The following is an 18030-nucleotide window of genomic DNA, read 5'->3' on the forward strand; positions in this document are numbered from 1 at the left end:
CATGGTATCTGTCTTTCTCTGTATGGCTTATTTCACTTAGCATCACACTCTCCAGTTCCATCCACGTTGCTACAAAAGGCCATATTTCATTTTTTCTCATTGCCACATAGTATTCCATAGTGTATATAAACCACAATTTCTTTATCCATTCATCAATTGATGGACATTTAGGCTCTTTCCATAATTTGGCTATTGTTGAGACTGCTGCTATGAACATTGGGGTACAAGTACCCCTATGCATCAGTACTCCTGTGTCCCTTGGATAAATTCCTAGCAGTGCTATTGCTGGGTCATAGGGTAGGTCTATTTTTAATTTTCTGAGGAACCTCCACACTGCTTTCCAGAGCGGCTGCACCAATTTGCATTCCCACCAACAGTGCAAGAGGGTTCCCGTTTCTCCACATCCTCTCCAGCATCTATAGTCTCCTGATTTGTTCATTTTGGCCACTCTGACTGGCGTGAGGTGATACCTGAGTGTGGTTTTGATTTGTATTTCCCTGATAAGGAGCGACGCTGAACATCTTTTCATGTGCCTGTTGGCCATCCGGATGTCTTCTTTAGAGAAGTGTCTATTCATGTTTTCTGCCCATTTCTTCACTGGGTTATTTGCTTTTCGGGTGTGGAGTTTGGTGAGCTCTTTATAGATTTTGGATACTAGCCCTTTGTCCGATATGTCATTTGCAAATATCTTTTCCCATTCCGTTGGTTGCCTTTTCGTTTTGTTGGTTGTTTCCTTTGCTGTGCAGAAGCTTTTTATCTTCATAAGGTCCCAGTAATTCACTTTTGCTTTTAATTCCCTTGCCTTTGGGGATGTGTCGAGTAAGAGATTGCTACGGCTGAGGTCAGAGAGGTCTTTTCCTGCTTTCTCCTCTAAGGTTTTGATGGTTTCCTGTCTCACATTCAGGTCCTTGATCCATTTTGAGTTTATTTTTGTGAATGGTGTGAGAAAGTGGTCTAGTTTCAACCTTCTGCATGTTGCTGTCCAGTTCTCCCAGCACCATTTGTTAAAGAGACTGTCTTTTTTTTCCATTGGATGTTCTTTCCTGCTTTGTCAAAGATGAGTTGGCCATACATTTGTGGGTCTAGTTCTGGGGTTTCTATTCTATTCCATTGGTCTATGTGTCTGTTTTTGTGCCAATACCATGCTGTCTTGATGATGACAGCTTTGTAGTAGAGGCTAAAGTCTGGGATTGTGATGCCTCCTGCTTTGGTCTTCTTCAAAATTACTTTGGCTATTCGGGGCCTTTTGTGGTTCCATATGAATTTTAGGATTGCTTGTTCTAGTTTCGAGAAGAATGCTGGTGCCATTTTGATTGGGATTGCATTGAATGTGTAGATAGCTTTGGGTAGTATTGACATTTTGACAATATTTATTCTTCCAATCCATGAGCAGGGAATGTCTTTCCATTTCTTTAAATCTTCTTCAATTACCTTCATAAGCTTTCTATAGTTTTCAGCATACAGATCCTTTACATCTTTGGTTAGATTTATTCCTAGGTATTTTATGCTTCTTGGTGCAATTGTGAATGGGATCAGTTTCTTTATTTGTCTTTCTGTTGCTTCATTGTTAGTGTATAAGAATGCAACTGATTTCTGTACATTGATTTTGTATCCTGCAACTTTGCTGAATTCATGGATCAGTTCTAGCAGACTTTTGGTGGAGTCTATCGGATTTCCATGTATAATATCATGTCATCTGCAAAAAGCAAAAGCTTGACTTCATCTTTGCCAATTTTGATGCCTTTGATTTCCTTTTGTTGTCTGATTGCTGATGCTAGAACTTCCAGCACTATGTTAAACAGCAGCGGTGAGAGTGGGCATCCCTGTCGTGTTCCTGATCTCAGGGAAAAAGCTCTCAGTTTTTCCCCGTTGAGGATGATGTTAGCTGTGGGCTTTTCATAAATGGCTTTTATGATCTTTAAGTATGTTCCTTCTATCCCGTCATTTTCTTATATCAGAATAGTTCTCACCCAGGGGTCCCTATATCATGTTATAGATTATAAATTATAATTATGTTATTTTTTTTAACATTTATTTATTTTTGAGAGACAGGGAACACGCAGAAGAGGGGCAGAGAGAGAGGGAGACACAGAATCTGAATCAGGCTCCAGGTTCTGAGCTGTCAGCACAGAGCCCGATGTGGGGCTCGAACTCACAAGCTGTGAGACCATAACCTGGGCCGAAGTCGGATGCCTAACTGACTGAGCCACCCGGGCGCCCCATAATTATGTTATTTTCAAAATACTTTTGTCATGCAGTTGGATATTCCATGGATTTCATGTCTGTTTTGAACTTCGTTGATTTAACAGGAGGATTTTATACTGGTGCAATACATAAAAATGAAGTACCATTTACCATAGTATACTTCTCTTAAAGCCTATTTATTGCCCAAGAGCAGACTTGTCTTTAGTCTATAATATGGACGCTTGAGGATGTCAGAGAATCTTACTCAACTGTCCATAGACTTGTGGTCCAACAAAATAGCAGTTTTCAAAAGTTTAAAGAAGAAATTTGTATGTATTGAACCCTCAGATATGTAACTGAAATTGTTAGGATTATGTTTCCACCTTGATAGAAGCTGATATTTGTGTGGATGTATAGAACGATATTTTAACAGAAGAATTTGGAAGACTATCACCAGAATGCTGGACACTTATAATAAATAGTCAAATGAGAATCATGAATACATGTATTTTCAGAAATGCACTCATTGTTTCTTCTTTACTTGATCCTTTAGGACCCTTTGGATCCCACACGATCAGTGATTGTGATCCGTTCCCTGGTGGCAGATGGTGTTGCAGAAAGAGCAGGAGAACTCTTACCTGGAGACCGCCTGGTTTCAGTCAACGGATACTCTTTGGAGAACACCACACTTGCTGAAGCCGTGGAAGTGTTGAAAGCCGTACCACCAGGCATTGTACGCCTTGGCATCTGTAAGCCCTTGGTGGTGAGTGTTCAATTGTGTTACTATAGGAAGTGATGATAGTGTAATAGTTGAGAACATGGATTTGGAGACAGATGCACCTGCTTTCAAATCCCTGTTCCACTGCTTACTCTCTGTGTATCCTAGGACACATTTCTTATGTCCTTGACTTAAAAAATTAGCAACATAACGTCTACCTCGTAAGATTTGGGGGAACTAAAGATTATGTTCATTAAGTGCTTAGCACATTACATAAATAGTAGCTGCTAATGTTACTAGTCCTCCTACCACTTTTACTATTATTTTTAGCTTCATGCTTTTAGCACAGATCTGTAAGTTCTCATCACATTCCTTATGATATAAATTAAAATCTGTGCATTTTAACTTTCACTTGGGAATGATGTTGAGATGTCATGGTAAGTTGAAATCCAAGTAACTATATCGTTTTAACATACAGATTTGAGATTTTAATCCACTTTGCTGCCCTCAAAGTGCCTCATAACCCCTAGGATCTAGAAGTCTATGTGGCCAGTCATCTTTAAGTGCTCTTTCTGCGTAATCTTCTTTTTGGGTGGTGGGCATATGGAGCCCAACATGGGGCTTGAACTCACGATCCTGAGATCAAGACTTGAGCTGAGATCAAGAGTTGGATGCTTAACCAACTGAGTCACCCACGCACCCCTTTCTGTTTAATCTTTTATTTATGTTTATTTTTATTTTGAGAGAGAGACAGACAGAGACAGTGTGTGAGTGGGGGAGGGGTGTAGAGAGAGGGAGACACAGAGTCTGAAGCAACCTCCAGGCTCCGAGCTGTCAGCACAGAGCCCGATGTGGGCTTGAACTCCACAAGCCGCAAGATCATGACCTGAGCTGAAGTTGGATGCTCAACCAACTGAGCCACGCAGGCACCCCACTTACTGTTTAATCTTTTGTATGGGGTCAGATTAGTGTTTATGACTGAGGGCCACATTACACTTAGGGTGCTTTTGAGGTTCCCCAATTAACAAAATACTTCAAGGTAATTTTCAAGCAGTATGAAAATATTATTGAGTGCTTACCATATGTCAATATATTAAATGCTTTATATGCATTAACTAATTTAATGCTCTTGGCAACTTGAAGAGGTAGTTCTTATTACCCTCATTAGAGATGAGCCTATCAAGACACAGAGAATTGAGCATCTTATCCATAGTGATCTAACTAGTAAGAGACAGAGTATAAACTCAGCAAGGTGGCCTCAGACCCTGCACTGTTAGCCACAGTGCTATATATTTAACTTGTTGCTACCTTGGTTTGCATAGCTTGTCTGAAACAGACAGATGGTCTTCATAGAGTGCCAGGACTGGATTTTAAAAAACCTGGACTCTGTTTCTAGCTTTCTTATGAGTTAGCCTAGTGGGTTTCAACTCAAAGATATGTAATATACTTAATCACCTGGGAGGTGGTTAAAATGCAGTTTTCCAGGTCCTACCCTCAGAGATTTTCATCTAGTCATTGTGATGGCTATTTAGGGATCTGCCTTTTCAGTGAATCACCAATGTAATTCTGATGCCGAATTTCACACTTGGAGAAACATCATACTAGGAATTTGATGATAGGTACACCACTCTTCTTCCCTGAGCCTATTTTTTCATTTCTGAAAAGACCGAACAATCCTAGAGAACTCCTAATATCTTTAAGAACTGCATCAATATACTACATGAGTATGTTAACATACTACATGTGTCCATAAATATAGGTAGACACAGATATGTTCATATATAGATATAGATTCCTGTATTTATGTACTGGGGAAACTCATGGCCTTCATGAATTTCCCATAAAGATGCTGGTATGTTATACTATCCAGCACTCTAAATATTTCAAAATGGAGTATAGCACACAGCTAATCAAGTTCTCGACTTTGTATTGCATATTTGCTGTTTGACTGTTGCCGTAGCCAACACCATGAGATGCCTGGTTTGATCTCTGGACAAATTAAGTTGGTGGGGGGGAGGAGTGTGATATTTTTATGTGGGCTCTCGTCTTCTTGGTATTCGCATTGTGGGGGGGAATTTCGTACAGATTTTACCCGATGATTATTTGCCTAGTTGTTTGGGCTGCCAGAGGAATCCCCAAACTATTTATGTCCTGGAGGACTTGGACGGCGTGACTTTACTGTGAAGCAGTTTAAGGGAAGTGTCAGGTAGTGTAAAAAAGAGAACTTAGTTACCAGTTGGGTGTGGATTCCTGTGCTGCTCCTGGCAGAGGTAGGGCTGCAGAGATTTCAGGATATCAGAGCCACATTCTGATAGGGTTTTGGAATGTAGTAATTGTGAGGTAGACCTTGCCTAGGCTTTTCCCGGTGAGTAGAAGTCTTCCAGGATACCTGGGAGCGGGAAGCCACAAAAGGGATGAGGAGAAAGGTCACTTTCAGGATGGTAAAAAATTCTTAGTGGAACGACCATTGATTCCTTCTTTAACATCTGGGCACTTTTAGCAAAACTGTTTGCTCACGAGCTGTAAATAGTGATGTGTGGATCTTCTCTGAGGTCTCTTTCTCTCTTGTCCACTTGGTGGTCACTTACCTGATCACATAAAGTTTACTGAGCTTTCAACTCAGTCCTCGCAGAAGTGGGGGAGAGAGTGTGAAGAAGGTGGCCCAAAGTCAGCTTGGGGCAGAAAGACATGAATGTATAAAAGTTAAGAGAACGTGACTTTTTTTTATTAAGTCACATATAGATATACATTATACAAATATAACATATTTATATATTTTCATGTTAACTGTGAATGGGGCTTATCTTTTCATTTTTTTAACGTTATTTATTTAAAAAAATTTTTTTTAATGTTTGTTTATGTTTATTTTTGAGAGAGAGCGTGAGCGGGGATAGGGCAGAAACAGAGGGAGACACAGAATCCAAAGCAGGCTCCAGGCTCTGAGGTGTCAACACAGAGCCCAACGTGGGGCTTGAACCCACAAGCCGTGAGATCATGACCTGAGCTGAAGTCATATGCTTAACCGACTGAGCCACCCAGGCTCCCCTAACATTTATTTTTGAGAGAGAGACAGAGCGCAAGCAGGGGAGGGGCAGAGAGAGAGGGAGACAGAATCTGAAGCAGGCTCCAGGCTCTGAGCTGTTAGCACAGAGCCTGATGTGGGCTTGAACTCACAAACCGTGAGATTATGACCCAGAGCTTAACTGACTGAGCCACTCAGGTGCCCCCTGATACATTTCTTAATATTAAGGTCCTTTTTTTAGTAAGGACCTTACTTACTAGTAAGTGATGTAGTAAGTGATGTTTTTAATTTAAGAAATACTTTTTTTTCCCCTGTAAACATAGTATGTCTCTTTATTTAATCAGATCTTCTTTTACAGTTTTCTCCTTAAATGTTCTGTGCAATGTTTTTCAAATTTAATTCTGAGATAATTTACTGAGTTTTCCCCCTTTGTGAATGATGTCTTGTTTTCTATTACATTTTTATTAAATTAGCTACTGCTGAAGTGGCGGTAATGATACTGACTTGGTAATTTGATCTTCTGACAACCTTGTGAAACTTCCGTTTGTTACTCTGTTGAATTTTTCCTCTTTAAAAAAATTATCATTTCGGGGGCACCTGGGTGGCTCAGTTGGTTGAGCGTCCGACTTTGGCTCTCAGGTCATGATCTCACTGTTCGTGATTTTGAGCCCCACGTCGGGCTCACTGCTGTCAGCACAGAGCCCACTTCCCTGTCCACCTCTCTGCCGCTCCTCCGCTCATGCTCTCACTCTCAAAAATAAATAACCATTAAACTTTTTTTTTTTAATTTTTTTTCTCATGGTGAGTGCACCCTTAATCCCCTTCACCTATCCACCTCCCCTACCACCCCCGGCAACCATCAGTTTGTTTTCTATAGTTAAGAGTCTGTTTCTTGGTTTGTCTGTCTGTCTGTCTGTCTGTCTCTCTCTCTCTCTCTCTCTCTCTCTCTCTCTCTCTTTTTCCCTTTGCTCGTTTGTTTCTTACATTCCATCTCACTCATAAGAGTGAGATCATATGGTGTCTTTTCTCTGACTTATTTTGCTTAGCATTGTACTCTCTAGCTCTGTCCATGTTGTTGCAAATGGCAAGATTTCATTCTTTTTAAATGGCTGAGTAATATTCCATTGTCCATATATACCACATCTTCTTTATCCATTCATCTATCGATGGACACTTGGGCTGCTTCCATAATTTGGCTATTGTAAATAATGCTGCAATAAACATAAGAGTGCATATATCTTTGCAAACTAGTGTTTTCATATTCTTTGAATAAATGCCCAGTAGTGAAATTACTAGATCATGTGATATTTCTTTTTAACCTTTTGAGGAACCTCCATACTGTTTTCCACAGTGGCTACCCCAGTCCACATTCCCACCAACAGTGCACAAGGGTTCTTTTTTTCCACATCCTTGCCAACACTTGTTGTTCCTTGTGTTTTTGATTTTAGCCCTTCTGACAGGTATGAGGTGATATTTCTTTGTAGTTTTGATTTGCATATCTCTGATGATGCATGATGTTGAGCATCACTTCATATGTCTGTTGGCCATCTGGAAGTCTTCTTTATAGAAATGTCTGTTCTGCCCATTTTTTAATTGGATTATTTGATTTTTGAGTATTGAGTTGTATCAATTCTTATACTAACCCTTTATCAGATATGTCATTTGCAAATATCTTTTCCCATCCTGTAGGTGGCTTTTAGTTTTGTTGATTGTTTCTTTTGCTGTGCAGAAACTTTATTTTGATGTCCCAATGGTTTATTTTTGCTTTTATTTCCCTTGCCTCAAGAGACCTATAGAAAAATATTGCTATGACTGATGTCACAGGCAGAGAAATTACTGCCTGTACTCTCTTTAAGGATTTTTATGGTTTCAGGTCTCATGCTTAGGACTTTAATCCATTTTGAGTTTAATGAAAGAAAGCAGTCAAGTTTCATTCTTTTGTATGTAGTGTAGGGAATACTTAAAAAGAAAACAAAAATTTGAGAAGCTTTGACCTGAATATGGTTTTCTGTTTAATTATTAAAGTTCATTCTAATGACATAATTTGCACAAAGTTTATTGTGTCCTTGCATTTAATGGAAAGATGAGAATTAATCTGAAGAGAGTTCAAAACTAAGGTATTTTCTTGGTTATGAAAGTGCTTCTTTAGTTGCCAGAGGTGAGGAGTGGTGGGCAAGATGGGTGAAGGTGGTCAAAAGATACAAACTTCCAGTTATAAATAAGTCTTGTGGATGTAATATACAGCATAGTGACTACAGTTAATAATACCATATTGTATATTTGAAAGTTGCAGATGTAACTAAACTTATTGTGATAATCATTTTGCAAAATATACATATATTGAATTATTATGTTGTACATCTAATGGATACAGTGTTTAATGTTATATGTCAATAAAAAATAGCTTCAGAGTTGGCAAAAGCATGTCTTCAATTGTGCATAAAAAAACAAAAAAAATTGCTTCTATTTTCAGGAAGATGATAAAGAGGGAGAAAGTCATTATATTTTACATTCAAACAGAAATGAAGACAAGACTGAACTTTCAGAAACAATTCATGATATAAATTCATCTTTAATACTCGAAGCACCCCAGGTATTTAGTAAATTGATTTCCTATTTGAATGGTTTATTGTGAGCTAACATTGCTATAAAAACGAAGACAAAAGCTTGTTCTCACTCTCTAGGCTAAAGAGATTCAAATTAAATGATCCTCCTCTCTTTTTAATTTTTTTAAGATGAAATGGTTTCCCTCTTGTATGACGTTGGCTTCATAAATAACATAGGCCAGATATGAGTCATTTTCAAAGCACAAACATATCTGATTTTGTATCACTAATATACTCTTAAATTTTTGAGGGTAGAACATATGTTTGAAAATAGACCTGCATTTAAAATGCTGTAGAAAACAGAGCTATTCCAAAGGACTTCTCATTCAATACTTTCTAAAGAAAAGTTATTTAGTCAAAACCATCATTATGCTTTAATTTTAGGAAGTATATTTTGAAGCTTTTCCTTTTTTATTCTTAAAATGAATTGTGCTTATTTTGCTCTTTGCAGGTAGAGAATGGTGTATGGTTTTGCTTTACTTGATAGCAACCATCTGGTGATATTTTTTGCATAATTTATTGACAGTGTCTCAAACTGATGTTTATTTCTTTACATATTTTTTAATGTTTATTTTTGAGGTGGGGGAGGGGCAGAGAGAAAGGGAGACAGAGAATGTGAAGCAGGCTCTAGGCTCCAAGCTGCCAGCACAGAGGCCAACGTGGGGCTCGAACCCACAAACTGCAAGATCATGACCTAAGCCAAAGTCGGAGACACTTAACCGACTGAACCACCCAGGTGCCCCTGATGTTTATTTCTATACTGTACATTGTGGGTTTTTTAGTGTCAACATTTTTTGTTAAAATTTCATAAGTATATGACTTCTTTAAATATACCCTGTAAATACACCTTTAAAAAAATTAACTAGGTTGCTGTATTTGATACGCTATAATAATATAAAGGTGGGAAGTAGTGATTCATTCCATGAATTTACATTTGGTAATATTTAATGAATAGGTCTCCAAATAGGAAATGTCACTGATCTCTCAGGAGGAATTGGGCCTCATTGTGGTCAGCACTCTGAGGATCCTCCAGGGTTAGGTTAGAGACTCAGCAAACCCATACATTTCTCAGGCATTACCTGGGAATTCAACAAAGTTTCTGCACATATGTGACTATTTAGTTTCAGTTGCATGTACTTGATCTTCTAATTAGTAAAATATAAATTAATTAGAAAGCATTCTGTATTCATTCCTTTTTGCCATGTAATTTCAGTACAGATGAAAAAATTACATGTCTGTTACATAGGCATATTATAAAATAGTCATACTCAAAGTAGTTGAGACCTACTTCCCATATCTTTAGTTTATGGAGAATGCTTTTTGATAATTTCAATAGCCATAATTTATTTTGAATTAGCTAAGCTTGAAAATCCTGACTTTTTAAGTTTTTTGCTTTCTTAGGGAATAGAATGATGTGTTATCTATATTTATGTACTACTTTTCTCTGAGATGCAGGAGTTAAATATTCATGTAGCAGTTAACAAAATTCTTATTTCTGATTGAGAAGTTTCAGGTGGTTAATGTGTAACGAACCTTTTAGAATAGTCATTCACCTTGCCAGTGGCAGATTTCTGCCTCTTAACTGTTTGTCCCTTTCCTGCTTTGAGGGTTGTGTGGGAGTGAGCATTTATTTCTCCTCCTTTGTGATGGAGAGCCGTTCAAGTTAGCTGTGGCTGGGCATGGAATGTAGTCACTGTGGTTCTGCCACGGGTTAACCTTCCAGTTAATGTATAGAGTGCCGCTTTAAAGGAGGGGGAATTCAAATTATTTTGCAACTTTTATTTACAGGGATTTAGAGATGAACCCTATTATCAAGAGGAACTTGTAGATGAGCCGTTCCTAGATTTGGGGAAGACTTTCCAGTCCCAACAAAAAGAGATAGACAACAGCAAGGAGGCCTGGGAGATGCGTGAATTTCTGACTCCCAGGTTGCAAGAGATGGGGGAAGAAAGAGAGATGCTTGTGGATGAAGAATATGAGCTGTATCAAGATCGCTTTCAGTCCATGGACTTGTATGCCTCTTCGCACCTTCAGGAGGCTGCTCCTGTTCCCTCCGTGAAGGAACTTCATTTTGGCACACCGTGGTTACATGACAGTGAACCACCTGAGCTTCAAGAAGCAAGGTCCATGATGAGTATCTATTCCCAGGAAACACAGCAGTATGGCTACAGCGCTGAAAACATGGTAAGGGTTGAGAACAGATCTTCCACATCCCCCCATTCTGTTCCCCTCCCTCCCTATCCCTGTTGCTAAGTCCTGTGCGTTTCAAAAAAAAAAATGTAATGGAAAAGGTAATTTTTGTAATTAATCATTTTTCCAAGATACACCATACTGTGTATTACTGTAAGTATAAACTCATCTTTTCTGTATTATATAACTTCTAGTGAGAGTCAATAGGCTGCAGTTGCCTCTTATAGTGGTTTATAGTGGTTTTTGCCTTGATTTTTTTAGTGATTTATTTCTCTAGATTATCCACTTCAAAAAAGAGCTATTTGGCCATTTGTGATTTTTTATCTCTCAGAGAAACACAGCGTTGTATTTCTCACATAGTATTTATCAGGGAAAAATCAAGGCAAAATTAATTAAAGATCTCTTGTTTATGTCTTGCTTACCCACACTGTTCTGTGTTATGTATCATACTAAATAGAAGGTCACTGAACTCTAAAAAATTATCTTTACATTTGTGATACTACCTGTTTTCAACTTGATAGGAAAGCATTATATTTCAATAGGTTTGCCTTTGCTATAAGTTTTCCAATAAACTTTATTTTTATAAAATTAGAGTTAACTGGTCACCAATTGGAATCTTTCATTAGGGACATTTTTTAATGTTTTGGTTTGTTTGTTCATTTCATGCTGAAGATTAATTTCCAGGTGAATGAAAAGAAACTTATTATATAGGGATATTTAAAAGGCCACTTAGCAATATGTTTAGGTACAGTGCACTGTTCCCCTCATGGAGGTCAGCCACTTTCTTGCAGTGCTGTGGGGAGTGGGCCTTTCTTTGCTCTATTACGGGGCTCATAAGGCTGGTTTTTGTGCTCTCTCCTCCTTCAAACCTATCTTCCTTTCTCCCCTTTTGCAAATGCTATGGGTCCTTCTGCTATTCAATGTGCTCTACAAGCTGTATTTATGGACCCTAGAGGACTGCCCATGATAAAGGACTCTGGGAAGCCTACCAGAGAACAGATATTTTAAGATTATGTGAATAATACCTGGATATAGGAAGAAGTAACAGAATCACCTGGTGTGTTGCCATTGACATTGGTGCTTTCTTTCTTTGCTGGTCCCATTCCTATACCGCTAAGTACTTGAACTCAAACAGAATATCCAGTTATGTGGAACAAATTCTAATCACAGATTAGTGAATGTTCACAAATAGTCACTTGTGGCTTTATTCTATAAGGAAAATTTTCTATTTACCCAAATACAAGGCAACCTGAAAAAGAGGCCCATTTTTATGTATAAATTTTTAGGGTTCTAGATGAAATAGTCAAAGCTACATTCACAATATTTACATCATAAATTTAAACATTCACATTTTAAACACTGTCAAATGTTAATTTTTTTTGCTTATTCTTACATTTAATGACAATTTTATTTGGATTCTTTCAACACATATTGAATGTCCATATTTCCATTACCACTAGAATCACTTTTTGGTCATTTAACACAGCTTTCTGGATATACCATCTTAATTTTCATCTAAGTTGTTTGAGATACAGTCGTTTTTTTTTTAAAGTTTATTTTATGATTTTGAGAGAGGGAGTGCAAATGGGGGAGGGGCAGAGAGAGAGAATCCCAAGCAGCCTCCATACCGCCAGCACAGAGCCTGATGTGGGCTCCATCTCACTATCTGTCAGATCACGACCTGTGCTGGCTGAAGCCAAGAGGATGCTTAGCAGACTGAGCCACCCAGGCACCCCAAGATACAGTAATTTTTGAATCCATACTATCAGTCAAAATTTTATCCTGATCTCAACTACTCATTTGCAAGGCAGTAGGCTTTAAAAGAATTCCATTCGTAAGCACATAGCAATGATCTTCACAATACAACCACTTACTCTGTTGTTTGTTAAATTACTATTTGAAACGCTGGTTTATAACAACATTCAATGCTCACATTTTGAAAGACATACATTCTAATTACTGAATCTCTGTTAAATTTCCTAGCTTCCTTCTTTTTATTTTCCATTTCTGATTCTGTGAGGTGACCTCTGTAAACCCTCTAAAGTGGCATTGATTAAAATTGTTTCAGACCTAATGTGTCTAGTCTGCACAAAATTTTATTTTCTGTAAATAATTATATGTTCTTGTTTTGGGCATTAACTCTTTTCCTCCCTTTCTGGACTCCACAATGATGACAGTGTAGGGGAGGGACAATTTTTTTTCCTCTAACCTCATTGGTTTTGTGGCTGGGCTGTGGAAATTAAGCTGATGAAAGATTGGCAAAAGGAAAACAATTTATTAACAAGTGTGGCATGCACACAAGCAGAAGAAACTCAGTGATGAATAACTCAAAGGGGTGCTTAGAACTCGGGCTTACGTGGCATTTTAACAAAGAACAATACATTTCTAGAGAAGTAACAAGACAAAGGAAAAGGAATTTAGGTTTTAGGGTCAGAGCTGTAGGAAGGTAAATATAAGGGGGAAATTGATGAAGATAAGGGCTGTTTTGTTATGTATGTTTCTCTTGGTGCCATCTCTTAGAACAAAATCTAGTGTCCTCTCTAGTGATCAAGAATCAGGGGAAGATAGCTTTTCTGTGTGTGCTGTTTCTCACTTGTCTTCCTCTCAAAATAATCCTTATGCCAAAGTGGCATGATTTTGATAGAATATTCTGATTCTTTATAACAGTTACACACATAAGATCAGGATGGGCTTGAATCTTTATTTACCCTCCTCTCAGAAATATACTCCTGTGATAAAAATTTATCATCTAATATTACAATCCCTGGGTAGATTGTTAAAACATTTGAATATTTTATAAATATATAATTCTCAATACTCTTGTTTAGAGAGTGCCCTCCAGAAGGGTAGAGGAACATTATCATTTCTGTCTTTATTGTAACATCCATTTTGGGGTACAGACGTAACTATATTTGTAGTACCTGCTACTTAACTTTACCTTTCTCTATCACTCATTTCTGCATTTTAATTGAAGGGTAAAACCATCAAGATTTACAGATCTGGTTTTTTATTTTTAGTTGTAGTAAAATATACATCCTAGTAGTCCCTGTGGTTTCCCTTTCACAGTACCGTTACCTGCGGTCACCTGAGGTCTGAAAACAGATGATCCTCCTTCCAACAGTGTCAGAAGGTCACTAGTAGCCTAACATGTGCCTACACCATTCACCTCGCTATTTGTCACTTAGGCATTTTATCATCTCACATCATCATCATAAAAAGAAGGGTGACTACAGTACAGTAAGATATTTTGAGAGAGAAAGAGACCACATTTACATAACTCTTATTGGAATATATTCTATTTATTAGTTATTGTTAATCTCTTACTGTGCCTGATTTATAAATTAAACTTTTATCATAGGTATGCATGTATATGAAAAAACAGTATATACAGGGTATAGTATACAGGGTATAGTAAGAATTTGACTCAGTATCTCATATAAGTGGAATCATACAATATTTGTCCTCTTGTGTGGGGCTTATTTCATTTAGCATAATGCCTTCCAGTTTCATCCACATCATATGTGTTGGAATTTTCTCCCTTTGTAAGGCTGAATAACATTGCATTGTATGTATATACCACAATTTGGTTACTTCTTCATCACTTGATGAACATCTGGGTTTCTACCTAAGGCTATTGCGAATAATACTGCTGCAAACACTGGTATACAGTATCTGTTCAAATAACTGTTTTAAATCTTTTTGGGTATTTCCCCAGATGCAACATTGCATATGGCAATTCATATGGTAATTCTATGTTTAATTTTTTGGGGTGTCACCATCCTGTTTTTCACAGTAGCTGTATCATTTTACGTTCCCACCAGCAGTGCACAAATTTTCCAGTTTTTCCACATGCCTGCCAATACCTGTTTTCTGTTTGTTTGTTTTTTTAACATTTTATTTATTTTTGAGACAGGGAGAGACAGAGCATGAACAGGGGAGGGTCAGAGAGAGGGAGACACAGACTCTGAACAGACTCCAGGCTCTGAGCTGTCAGCACAGAGCCCAACGCGGGGCTCGAACTCATGGACCACGAGATCATGACCTGAGCCAAAGTCGGCCGCTTAACCGACTGAGCCACCCAGGCGCCCCAGTTTTTGTTTTCTTAAATAGGTCCCAAGTAGTATCTTATTGTGTGTGTGTGGTTTTTTTTATTTTTTTTAATGTTTATTTATATTTGAGTGAGAGAGATAGTGCACAAGCAGGGGAGGAGCAGGGAGAGAGACAGAGACAGAATATGAAGCAGGCTTCAGGCTCTGAGCTGTCAGCACAGAGCCCAATGCAGAGTTCGAACTCACGAACCGTGAGATCATGACCTGAGCCAAAGTCGGATGCTTCGCTGACTGTGCCACTCAGGCATCCCTTATTGTGGTTTTGATTTGCATTTTTCTAATTATTAAGAAAAGTTGAGCAACTTTTCATGTGTTCATTGGCCACCCGCTGAAGAAATGTCCACATTTTTTGCCCCTTTTTAGAAGATCTGATTCTTGGGGCACCTGGGTGGCTCTTTCAGTTAAGTGTCCAGCTTCGGGTCATGATCTTGTGATCCGTGGGATCGAGCCCTGTGTCAGGCTTTGTGCTGACAGCTTAGAGCCTGGTGCCTGTTTCGGATTCTGTTTCTCCCTCTCTCTCCCCCTCCCCTGCTCACACTTTGTCTCTCTCTCAAAAATAAATAAAAAACATTAAAAAATAAATGAATAAAAATATCTGACTCTTGCCTGAGGATTAATTACCTAAGATTAATTGTATGTTTTTTTATTTTCTTCTCTATTTAGAAAAACTTTTTTTTCCGGGGCACCTGCGTGGCTCGGTCAGTTAAGCGTCTGACTTCAGCTCAGGTCATGAGCTCACAGTCCGTGAGTTCGAGCCCCGTGTCGCACTCTGTGCTGACAGCTCAGAGCCTGGAGGCTCCTTCGGATTCTGTGTGTCTCTCTCTCTCTCTCTACCCCTCCCCCACTCATGCTCTGTCTGTCTCAAAAATAAACATTAAAAAAATTTTTTTTTCATAAAACTTTTTTTTCCTAAAGATCTTACCCTTTTATATTGAAATTCAGATTCAGATATCAATTCTCTTATTCCTCATATAGTTGCCATAAATTTTTTTTAATAAGTCCCAAATTGCTATAAAATATAAATATTCAGTGCTTACTATTTCCTCCTTATTCCCTTCTCTAAGAAATTCTTATTTTATTCTAGGCAACTAGATAGTTGTATCTCCTTTCTCACCCCAATTTAATATTTGAGTTGAATATCTCCATTAAATATCTGATACAGTTCTATACTTAGCTATATTCATAATCTGTATGGAAAAAGCTAGCAGTATTTGGTTCACCAGTTTATGAGAGATCCTTCTCATACCATTGAGGTCTGACCAATATAACATAATGAAAAAAAATGGGGACCCTGTGAAAGATGTCATTCATGTTTTAGTTTTGAACAAGCTAAGTTTCCAACAGAGAATGACATACGTGTTACTTGTCTTAAATGAATTGCAGTATATCCCTATGGTGGCCCTAACATTGTCATTTAATTTTATGCTTATAAAAGTTTTTAAAATATGATAATAAAATATTTCAGTGAAAATCATATGTTCTGGAAGGTTGTAACTTTGGGAAACCAGAGAAGACATGTATCAAAGGAAGACAACTGGAAAATGCAAAAATGTGCTTATCTGTAGGCTTTAGGTTCGGGTAGCTGGTGTTTGCCAGGCAGATAAAGGTGTTAGGGAGGGTAAAGCAAGAGCTCAGAGCTGTGAAAATCCACCAGTTGGTTTGGGATTGTCAATGAAGCTATTGAGGTTGTGCTCCAACATACTCTATGAGTTAGTGTGTGTCAGCCATTGACCTTGCTTGACTGGATAGATCTTTATTCTTACACCTTTGTGATTGTTTACTTAAATCCACTCATTAATGTTTATAAAACAATTTTTTTGTGAAAAAAAATCCAGTGTAAAAAAAAAAAAAACAAAAAAACTATTAGCCTAATAGTACTAAAAAACTATTAGTACTCTTGCGGAGATTAAGTTACCAGCATTCATTACTGCTTACCATTGCATAAACCACTACTTGAGGAGGCCTGTTTGCAGGGCCAGTTTTCTGCAATCATTATCTGGTTTGAACAACATTATGATGTACCTCATTTTATCACGAAGTACTAATGCATTTCTGTCTTTCTTCCTCTCAAGATGAAAGAAAATTTTGGCATTGATTCCCTACCCTCCATGCCCTCATCTGAAGGAAGCAGTCAACAAGGCAGATTTGATGATCTGGAAAATCTTAATTCATTAACACAAAGCAGTCTGGATTTAGGTTTGTGGTTTTTGTTTCTCATAAACACAAATGACATTATTTTGCAATCTTTCAGCTTTGTTTTTATAGACGATAAGTCTTACTGTCCTATTTTCATTCATAATGATGCAAATTTAAATGTTTATTAATCTGCTTCAGAATATCTGGAAGAATAAACCTGGCTCATATTTCAACATAGAACTTAAGATTCTCTTTTCTGAAAGGGCTATATTTTCAATGCCTGATTTTGCTTTTTATAAGCAGTGTGGATTAAAACTAAAACTAGTACCTTATGTGCTAAGTTTGAAATAAGTCTCTACTAATATATATTAAAACCTCTGATGCTATTAAGTGATACTGTTAGCTCATTGAATGAGGTTGTTAAATATTAATAAAGAGAGTCATATTTTAAACATTTATGAAACATTTTTATAGCCATATATTATGGTCAATTTTGGTGCATTAATAACTTAGTTTCCATTAAAGAATCCTAAAAGTATAGTGCCTCTCCTTGCCTACCCCCAATATTGACTCTTACATAATTTTGAAAACTCAACTGTGAAAAATAATTTTTCTTCATCCAACACTGAAATATCAAAGGCTGTTATATTATTGAGATCCCTAGGTAAGACTGTTAAGTTCTTTCACAGCACTGGGATTTATAGAGCCATTGTTCAGGATTTATGCTGTCCTTCATGTGTTATGACTCTGCTTATAGGAAAAGTCTTTCTCTGGACAATTCTCATGTTGTATGGTAATACATTGGAGGGGATGGAGTGCATTATAGAAAGCCATGTAATGATTTTTATGAATTCAGCATTCTGTTGAGTAAAATCCAGAGAATGGAGTCATTAGCAGTAAAGATTCAAGTCCTCTCTGAGATGATAAATAGTTGTCAGTTCTGAGTCAAAATAGAGCATGGGTAGTTAATTTTGAATGTCTAAGATTTGATGAGTTTATCCAGTTTTTCATGACGTATAACCGATTGTGACTAGGATAAAAATGGGACTTTTCCCCCCAAAAGTG

General features: G+C 37.7%; 1 protein-coding gene and 1 long non-coding RNA gene across 5 annotated transcripts in view; one reads left to right on the forward strand and one right to left on the reverse strand.

Moving 5' to 3' along the window:
- Positions 1–5692, reverse strand: part of LOC121027230 (uncharacterized) — a 38590-nt gene extending 32898 nt beyond the window's left edge. Inside the window, exon 1 of the long non-coding RNA XR_005788614.1 lies at positions 5136–5692. This is a non-coding gene — a long non-coding RNA (uncharacterized LOC121027230). The remainder of the gene's footprint in view (positions 1–5135) is intronic.
- PATJ (PATJ crumbs cell polarity complex component) overlaps positions 1–18030 on the forward strand; it is a 372856-nt gene that overhangs the window by 106782 nt on the left and 248044 nt on the right. For all 4 annotated transcript variants that reach the window (XM_040470436.1, XM_040470437.1, XM_040470438.1 and 1 more), the window contains exons 18-21: positions 2738–2947; positions 8398–8517; positions 10319–10714; positions 16902–17025. In XM_040470436.1, coding sequence (XP_040326370.1) covers positions 2738–2947; positions 8398–8517; positions 10319–10714; positions 16902–17025 — 850 coding nt within the window. The remainder of the gene's footprint in view (positions 1–2737; positions 2948–8397; positions 8518–10318; positions 10715–16901; positions 17026–18030) is intronic.

Source organism: Herpailurus yagouaroundi, unplaced genomic scaffold (assembly GCF_014898765.1).
Source record: "Herpailurus yagouaroundi ecotype Mexico unplaced genomic scaffold, PumYag 77, whole genome shotgun sequence".
In the NCBI taxonomy this organism is placed as follows: Eukaryota; Metazoa; Chordata; class Mammalia; order Carnivora; family Felidae; genus Herpailurus; species Herpailurus yagouaroundi.